This window comes from Pollicipes pollicipes, unplaced genomic scaffold (genome assembly GCF_011947565.3).
Source record: "Pollicipes pollicipes isolate AB1234 unplaced genomic scaffold, Ppol_2.1 Scaffold_7262;HRSCAF=8765_pilon_pilon_pilon, whole genome shotgun sequence".
Lineage (NCBI taxonomy): Eukaryota > Metazoa > Arthropoda > Thecostraca > Pollicipedomorpha > Pollicipedidae > Pollicipes > Pollicipes pollicipes.
In genome coordinates, this window is record NW_023597055.1 from 4,102,855 (window position 1) to 4,112,291 (window position 9,437).

Sequence of the window (9,437 nt, forward strand, 5' to 3'; positions counted from 1 at the left end):
GTGTCCTTGATTTTCAGGAACGACGATGGCGGGTAAAGCCTACTGCTGAATTGTTACGCGTGGCGGCTGTCTGTTTCATCGCTGTGCCTATTCCGACTGGCTTTCGCATTGCCGTTGAGCTCATTAGTGAGAACGCGCTTACGCCAAAACAGCCACCGACTGGAGTGTTTCTCGCAAATAACTCGCTGCCCACCACCTCACCAGCCCGGTGGGGCCGAAGCGATGTGCCTACCGCCACAGAAAACAGTGACGGCCGCCCCAGCTCCGATTGAGACGCCACCAGTTCCCTCTCCCCACCGGTGAATTTTCCTGACTGCGCCGGCCGCGTCCGGCAAGCGATAGCTCAGCCCGCATGGTCTCCCTCTCTACGGTGACCCCGGCTTCACTGTCCACTCCCCGCAGCGGTGGTGTATATGAGAGAGCCCCCATCACGGCCAAGCCAAGCAAGGGCCAACCTTGCTTGTCCTGAGAGCAGGCCAAGCACGGGATCCGGCCGCCGACGAATCGCACGCGGAACCCACTGAGCACCGCCAGGTGCTCCCTGACCTCTACCCCTACCCCTCCCCCCACACCACCACCTGCACTCCACCGCACCACACCGCCTCAAGAGGGAACACTCGGCGGCAGATGTGAGCACGGGTCGAGAGCTGTCCTACCCAGGTGTCGGCCGGGGGAGGTTCACCGCCGCTGCTTCCGTGGTCGCGCTGTAGTGACGCGAGCCCAACTCGCCGGGCCACGACACGGCGCTGTAAGGCGCTGTCGTGCGGAACAGCAGACATGCCAGGGGCGGACGGGCGTGCGCCTGCGCAGAAATCGCCCGGTGGCAACGCTGCCGGTGCGTCGTGTCTCTGCGCGAAACACTGCTCCCTCGCCAGACGCGGGGTTAACTTTGGAATCCCCTAGATGGGGTGAGCGGCATGTGAACTCTGCCGCAGCTAACCTGGTCCAGCTCTTTCGAAGCGCACTCACGTCTTTCTCCACTTCTACCAGCACTGATGCATGAGTCCGACATCGTTTATCGGTCGCTGTGTCGGCTGGCTCACCATTCGGGGCGTTGGCCCGGGCCAACCATCTCTGACGGTAGTCTGCTGCCGCCCTCCCTCCAGCACCAGCTCCCCTCCGGTCCGCCAGAGGTCGCGGCAGACAGGCGTGATCCTTCATCCCTCTTTCTCCACAAACTGTATGCCACTAACTCATCACGTGTATGGTGGCCCATCCCGCGTATTCTTCGCGGTCAGTTTGTTTCACTCACTCTACCGTTTCCCGTCCAGCGGGACAGCGTACCCCAGCGCTTACCACCATGACCGCGTACGCACACGGACATGTCATGTCTGCCATGTCATGCCATGTTCGCCATGCCATGCCATGTCCGCCGTGCCCGCGTAGGGCATGGCAGACATGGCATGTAGTAACAATTGGCATGTAGATGGTAGCACACGTGCCCGCTCTAACCGGCGTGCGGCCGTGTCCGCGCCGCTCGCCAGAGGGGACAAGATGCGCGGCGAGACGGGAGAGCGCGTGAAGCAGTTGGAGACCTCGCTCCAGGAGGAGGTGACGGCGCGCACCACGCGCGAGAAGGCGCTGCGCGACGAGGTGGAGAAGAAGCTGGAGGAGATCAAGGTGTACGGCGACGAGGGGCTCAACGGCATCCGCAAGATGACGGAGGTCAGGACGGCAGGGCGAGGCTGCCGGTCGGTGTTCCAGTCGATCCGGCAGTCAAATGATGCAGACAATTGGCATGTTTTGTTGTGTTTTCATGTACGTTAAAGGGCTCAACAACCAAAATTCTCACGACCAGTGATCGCCATCCATGTATTCATGTCAGGTTTCATGTTATCAGTCTTAAGTACGGCCGCACGCTCCGATTATATCGGATGGATCTGTCCATAAATTTGTTTAACTTACCGACTGATCGGGTAAACATCGCTTCGTACTTTCCCATGCAGTTCGATTTGACCCCACCTGACACCACCACATCCTACAAGAGATGATCCGTGGCGTGTGTTAGCATGTCTGTCTCCGCCTGAATCCACAACAAACTGTTGTCATGGTACAAGTGAGACGCGAATGATGATGTTATCCAACCTGTCATGTTCTGACCTGTCCTGACCTGACCTGTCCTGTCCTGTCCTGGCCTGACCTGACCTGATGGCATCGCAGGCGGAGCACGACCAGACCCGGCAGCGGTTCAAGGAGCTGAACGACGGCCTCAACCTGCTGGAGAGCAGCTTCAACGAGGACAAGCTGGAGACGGAGAAGAAGCTGGCCAAGGAGGAGCAGGAGCGGGAGAACCTGGAGAAGGTCAGCTGAAGCTATCGCGGCACTGCTCTGCACGGATGGTCGTTAGACTGAGATGGACACATTAGGGGAAGAGACTAGTTTCACAGATACCTCTACACCTGGGCTGCTTACAGTCCGTTCATCCCACAGCTCCGACCTCAGTGTGCCGTGCGTTTGCGTCTGTCGAGTTCGTCCAGCGCCATGAACTGATCAGATGGGGGATCAGATCAGATAAGTGAGCTGATGTCTGCGCTGCACTAAGCTGAGCTGCGGGAAGCGTGAGGCGACGCCTGCCTCGGCCGTATTCAAACGATGTACCTATCGGACGAATAAGCCCAATGAAAACCCATCTCCAATTCATTTCCACCCGGCGTCATCGCCTGACCAGACAGGCTGCTGCGAGCGCGTTGGCACGCGCTGCGCGTGCTCCGCCTATGCTGTTCTTCTGGGCTGCTGACGTCGCCGTCACGGGCCGGCAGGTGATGGATGCCAAGGTGGACGACATCAGCGACCGCCTCCGCATCGGCATGGCTTCCCTGCAGTCGGCGCTGGGCGAGGCCAACAGCAAGGGAGGCCAGCCGGGCCCGCCGCCGGGGCTGCCCATAGAGGAGGTAAGGTGGACACGGTGGCAGAGGTCAGCAGCAAGGGGGGCCAGCCGGGCCCGCCCCCAGGCCTGCCCATAGAGGAGGTAAGTTGGACACGGTGGACGAGGTCAGCAGCAAGGGAGGCCAGCCGGGCCCGCCGCCAGGCCTGCCCATAGAGGAGGTAAGGTGGACAGTGAGGCGGAGGTCAACAGCAGGGGAGGCCAGCCAGGCCCGCCGCCGGGGCTGCCCATAGAGGAGGTAAGGTGGACGCGGTGGGCGAGGTCAACAGCAGGGGAGGCCAGCCGGGCCCGCCGCCGGGGCTGCCCATAGACGAGGTAAGGTGGACACGGTGGCAGAGGTCAGCAGCAGGGGAGGCCAGCCGGGCCCGCCCCCAGGCCTGCCCATAGAGGAGGTAAGGTGGACACGGTGACAGAGGTCAACAGCAGAGGAGATTAGCCAGAGGCGTCAGGACTGGTAACCCACCGGCGTCTGGACTGCCCTAGGGGTAGGTAATGTGGAGGGGATAATCGGGCATAGAGGCCAACAGCAACGGACGCACGTCTCTTTCGGAAAGGCTTACAGTTGCCCATTTTATACATTCAAAATAGATGGCATAACGTCGGGAAAACTGTGCAACTTGTGTTCAGGCACGGTATTACACAATGTCTGAACAGCACAGCTGAAATACTTCACGGCGGTTGAGGCGTCAAGACTATATAAACCGCGGCCTCCAGCAATAATTAAGATCATCCGAGGATAGCAAGTGTCGCTGGACTCGCTCCCTGCGTGCCAGTGCGCCCACGACTGCCTGATCGCCCTGCCGCTGCGGTCCGCCCGCTGACAGTGTCCCGTCCCCAGATCGAGCGACTCCAGAACATGAACAACGAGGGCGTGCGGGAACAGATGGCCAAGTCGATTGCGGACGTAGACACCAAGATCGCGGAGCTCCGCACGCGCGTCGAACAGCAAGACGAGGTCATCGAGAACAAGCTGAAGCAGGTCAGAGGTCACGGTGCTATCAGGCTAGAGGTCACAGCACAGAATCAGGTTGCGGATCGCCGTCCAATCAGGTTATCAGGTCACTATCGATCGGAGAAAGCAGCACAAAGACTGCCACGCCAGACGCTCGTGCAACAGGCGAGAGGTCGTATCGATTGTGGTGGCTGCAGACCGAGATAGCCGCCAGCTCCAGGTAAACACAAATGGATGTTTATGGATAAGGCAGTACTAACAGCCTTATTTCGCGCAGAGCAACCAGGAGAACGGAAAGATAGGTGCACTGATATTCAGGCTGCATGCCCTTATCAAAACGAATATCAGCGTAAATGGATGTCAGAAATGATAAACAACTGATGAAATGATGAACAAAAAATGATAAGATAATAATAGACAACTGATTAAACCCATAACAGGGCAACCTGCAAGCGATTCGAGAGCGCCCAACAACAGAACCCCTCGACACGACGCGAACTAGTCATATGGCATAACAAAATGATTATTGGTTACATATGACATGCATTGAGCGGACCTGAGTATGCGTGCGGCCACAAACACAGTATCATAGCGACCTCCTGCCATCAGAAACACAACGTTACAGCTCTGTCCCATCTGAGGTGGTAACGGTCTGCCATTACAGGCGGAGCGGTCGGACGACAACGAGAGCAACATGATGGGCGACAAGCTGACGCAGAAGATGGACTCGGTGATGTTCGCCCAGGAGAGGATGAAGCGCCAGGTGGACCAGCTGGAGGATACTGTCAAGGTCAGAGCGAGGGGCCGGCTGCGACTGGAAGCGTCTGGCTGGTGCCGCATCTCGGCCAGAGTCTCTGGACGGTGCCAGCGTTGTAATGGTCCCAGGTGTTCGACCACAGCCTCATGTTGTAGGCGGGAATCGCGAACGGACGCTCTCCGGTAGGTTAAACAAGGCGTCTCGTATCGCATGTCTATCAAGAGTTGGCAGAGATGTCTCAAGTTGCAAGAAGACTACCTCGGTCCAGGGTTGCGTGGGGATAATTGCTGAGTTAAATCCTTCCGGTAGGTGCGTTCGTTGAGGCTCGCATTTTGTGCCAATTTGCTTGTGATGCTGGTCGTCTTAGGCCATATTTTATCTGCTCGTCGTCTGTTAAGTTGGCTTTATGTTATCGTAGCGCTTGCTCGTCTACGGTGTCTGGAATTCGCCCGTGTCTGTTCAGCTGGCGCCTTCTCCTCAAGAGAATCTGGCCTCCACACGTGTCCGTTACTCCGAGGTGCCCACTTTTGCCAGAGGTGGTCATTTCACATACAAGAGCATGTCGTGGAGGGAGTGCTCCAAGACGTTTTCTTCAGGAGTGACAGTTTCCCAGTATTTTCCTCACAGTCGTTCGCCAAAGGCGTCTGCCCCCCTCAGTGATGTTTCCTCACGAGAGAAGCTTTCTCAGCGCAGGCTGTTTGACAGAAGGTTCCGTACCTCAGGCGCGTCCACTTTTTAGGAGTGATCGTTCCCGCTAGTATCCGTTCCTCAGGTATCGCCGTTCCTCAGGCGTCACCGTTTCTCAGGTGTCACCGTTCCTCAGGTTTCACCGTTCCTGAGGCGTCACAGTTCCTCAGGCGTCACCGTTCCTCAGGTTTCCCCGTTCCTCAGGCGTCACAGTTCCTCGGGCGTCACTGTTTCTCAGGCGTCACAGTTCCTCAGGTTTCACCGTTTTTCAGGCGTCATCGTTCTTCAGGTTTCACCGTTCCTGAGGCGTCACCGTTTCTCAGGCGTCACCGTTCCTCAGGTTTCATCGTTCCTGAGGCGTCACCGTTTCTCAGGCGTCACCGTTCCTCAGGTTTCACCGTTCCTCAGGCGTCACAGTTCCTCAGGCGTCACCGTTCCTCAGGAGCGCTCATTGTCCACTCGTATCCACTCCTCAGGAGTGTCCGCGCGAGATCGCCGAGGTGAAGGAGCAGCTACAGGAGACGGAGTCGCGGCTGAACAAGAAGCTGGAGCAGGAGACGCGCGAGAGGACCGAGGACGTGGAGGACTTGCGGCGTGACCTCGGCCGCCTGATGGGCTCAGAGGACAGCGGCGGGGGTACCAGTCTGGTGAGTCCGATGGTTTAGTTCCCCCGCGCCCTTCCAACGTCAATATCGACCGCAGTTGGTCGCCGCAACTCTTCATTGCATATAACTCCGTAATCTGGCAATCAGGAATCTTCTTTTGGCTTTACATTTCAGTCACCACCATTCGCAGTGATACAGAATTTTTGTGAGTCTTACTCTGTCGCAAAGCCTCGCTTTAACGCAGGAAAGCCCATCCACAACGCCGCCCAGATTAGTCTGCATGACGTCTGTCAGCATCAATACGTCTGTATGGGCTCGTTCGTCCAGCTTCAGTGAAACCTGCCGGTGTCCACAGGCTCGCGTGCAGCAAGACGTGGACGACACGCAAACGTCCGTCACCAAGCTCGCCGAGGCCGTGCAGATCATCAAAACCACGCTCGGCGAAAAGGTTAAGGATGAGAAGAGAACGGTAAGTGAAACGCTGACCATCGTCGGCTGCCAGAATGAGGCGATCATTCGTTCTCCACGTTTCTCGTCGGAGGGAATTGTGGTTATCTTAAGCCAAGGTCAATGATTTTTCTTTCGATTCTGTAGTCTACCTTTTCATGGCGAGAACGCGTCATTGTATGTCTAATGTCCTCCCTTAGGAAGAAAAGACACGCTCGTTGGTTGCTTACTGCTAAGGTTCTCCTCCCTCGCTCTGCCTTTCAGCTGCCGTAATGAAACACACGACCAACGCCCGTCAATCCGCTCCTTTGTTGGCTTAGGTGAATAGTTCGATAAAGGCAGGCCACCGTGCTCATACATGCATAACTGACCCAGCACGCCTTTGAGTAATCTGGCGGGAGGATTCTGACCATTAGACCACCCGTTCCGCCCCCAGCGCGAGCAAGAGACGGAGGTGTTGAAGCGGGATGTGGAGAGACTGGACGCCAAGACGAGGGATCTCAAAGAGCGCATCAAACACCCCAGAGGTAGAGCCACGCTGCATGAACTTGTGTGTACACCTACCAGGACGTGCTGCCGCTCTTCTCCGGTTAAGGATGCTTGATGTGCTGGCGCTGCTTAAGATGGTGTGTCGAACCTCTTCCTGCCGCTTTTTCTGTCGCAAAACCAGAGGGTTCTTTCTCGCTGTGGCTAAATGTTCCCTGCTGTGCAAATGAGTTGGCACAGCCGGTACGGCCAGCCAACGTGTGCCTTCGCCTGGCTAGGATCATAAAGCTCCCGTTGGAAGATGGTACAGCGGTCGGAGAGCAGCGGGTACCGGGGGAGTACCGGGAGTACCAGGAGCACCGGGAGTACCGGGGGTATGGGGGAGTACCAGGGACACCGGAGTAGTGCCGGGAGTTACGGGGGAGTACCAGAAGTACCAGGAGTACCGGGGGTGCCGGGAGACGGCAGTAACTCACGCCTTCGGCTACAGCTCGGGGATCAGGAGCTTCCACGAAATTCGAGTATCTGCTGCTTTTGTGGTAAACCCAACTTACTGGGGGACCCAAATCCAAATCTAATCTGGTGAATCCAGTCCGTGGTGGGCCCAAACCTCTGGGTTTGGGGGCCCCAATGCGGATATTGCGGCTTACAAAGCAATATTTAGGGCAGAAGGTTGACATGTTCACCTTTTATTTCCTGTTAACCACATGGAGATGGCAGTAAATGGGCTGTCAGAAACAAAGTTGCTCTCCGGCCGCTTACCTCTTCACCCCTTTACCACTTCGCTTTGTACCTTTCCTTGTGCTGTACAGTGCTCACCGGTATTGCCGGTGTGATTTCGCAACTTTACTCGGCGGTGCACGTCTGCTGTGCTGAGCTTTGCTTCGCAACACGGCGTTCCGCCGGGCCACACCCGCTGTCGACCTCCGCCGCCCCGCTCGGCCATTCACCGCGCTTAGCTGGCCCATGCCTGCGCGTCCCCACTCGCTCAGCTAAGCTCGCGCTCTTGAACGCCAGCGTACAAGAAGAAGAAGCAAGGGGACGCGGCGCCGGCGCCTGAGGACGGACCAAACGCCGACGGCGAGGAGGGCGGGGAGGACGGAGAGCACGGGAACGGCGGAGGAGCAGGAGAGGAGGAGGGAGAGGGTGAGGACGGCGAAGAGGGAGGAGGCGCCAAAGCGCCTGAGGAGGATGCAGCTGCAGAGTCGGAGAAGGAAGACGCTGGCGCTCCTGAAGAGCCAGCAGCTGCAGAGTCGGAGAAGGAAGACGCCGGCGCGCCTGACGAGCCATCAGCTGCGGAGCCGGAGAAGGAAGGCGACGTCGAGCCGGAGGGAGCAGATGCTGGAGGCCAGGAGGGAGGCGAAGGCGAAACCCCGGCGGCTGACGGAGGCGGAGACGAGCCCTAGACGGTCCCTCCAGGAGCGCGAGGCCTCCGCACCTGACGAGACGGTACCGTGCCGCCCCGAGCCGCGCGCGGCCGCGGCCCGGCCCAGACGCCGCAGCACACTCACTGCCGCTGCCGCCACCCCCACCGGAGCCGCGCTTGGGTCCGCACGGTGTGTCACTTCGGCACCGCCCCTCACCGCCCGCTGACCGGGTCCGGCCGAGGAGCGGACACCTGACCAGACACGCGACGGGACAAAGCTGGGTCACAGGGAGGCACTCTGGTGTACGGTGATGCATTTGACTACTGAGCGTTGGTGTAACTGTAAATCATATCTGGAGACATTCCAGAATTTACTGTCATTGTTTTCTTCTGACACGATGTGTGCAGTAAGCTTATGGGCCCCTGCGTCTTCGTATGGGCCATAAACCCCTCTTTTGCGTCGTGCTCTGCCTCAACGAGCATGTGCCACGATCATCCCGTGGCTCATAGCTGCAGTGAATCGCTGGGAATCAACCCAGACGTCGTCCGCCGCAGTCACAATATGACACGGTGACAGGTGCGCCATGCTCCACAGATTATATCGACGACTACTAAGCTGGAATCGAGACGAGGAGTGTGTGAAGGCCAGTCGGACCCGCTCCGGACGGAGCAGACGGCTGGCCTCAGTACGGGTCAGAAGGGCGACACGTGCTGCCTCAGATCAGCTGACGGTCCGGAACTCCGGACAGGCTGATTTGATCGATCGTGTGATCAGCTGACCGCCCTGAGTCACAACCAGACCCAGCGAGTCGGCCTGGCCGGCTGTCCGGTCAGTTGGCCACCTTGAGTCACGACCAGATCCAGCGACTCGGCCTGGCCGGCTGTTCAGTCGGCTGATCGGCTCGAGTCACAGTCAGCCTCAGCGATCTGAGCCAGCTCACCGTCTGCCCGGCTGACTGTTCAGCACCGCGGCTGGACCGGGTGACTCTTCAGCCCCGTGTCTGAGCCAGCCAGCTGTTCTGATACGTCTCCGATCAGCTGATCCCACGGAGCCGGCAGCGATGAGTCCGCCACGCCGCGACTCCACCTTTCGACTCACCAAGCCTCGCGCCCACAACGCCGCTGCCGCCGACGGCACCGCCCAGCCGCTGAGTTAGCACCTCCACACAGCCGAGCCTGTCCGGGTGTCACAGCGTCAACAGCTGGCGTCGCCCTCGCCGCCGTGCTCAGCATCTCCAGCACCACGCTTCCCC

The 9,437-nt window shown here is 58.5% G+C and overlaps 1 protein-coding gene across 1 annotated transcript in view; it reads left to right on the plus strand.

The window, feature by feature from the left end:
• The window catches only part of LOC119114115 (golgin subfamily A member 6-like protein 2), a 35,659-nt gene extending 27,435 nt beyond the window's left edge, over positions 1-8,224 (plus strand). Inside the window, exons 10-19 of the mRNA XM_037238330.1 lie at positions 18-32; positions 1,485-1,665; positions 2,161-2,301; positions 2,760-2,891; positions 3,723-3,863; positions 4,501-4,626; positions 5,757-5,927; positions 6,241-6,354; positions 6,769-6,859; positions 7,836-8,224. Of these exons, the coding sequence (XP_037094225.1) occupies positions 18-32; positions 1,485-1,665; positions 2,161-2,301; positions 2,760-2,891; positions 3,723-3,863; positions 4,501-4,626; positions 5,757-5,927; positions 6,241-6,354; positions 6,769-6,859; positions 7,836-8,224 (1,501 nt within the window). The remainder of the gene's footprint in view (positions 1-17; positions 33-1,484; positions 1,666-2,160; positions 2,302-2,759; positions 2,892-3,722; positions 3,864-4,500; positions 4,627-5,756; positions 5,928-6,240; positions 6,355-6,768; positions 6,860-7,835) is intronic.
• The last annotated feature ends 1,213 nt before the right edge of the window (positions 8,225-9,437 follow it).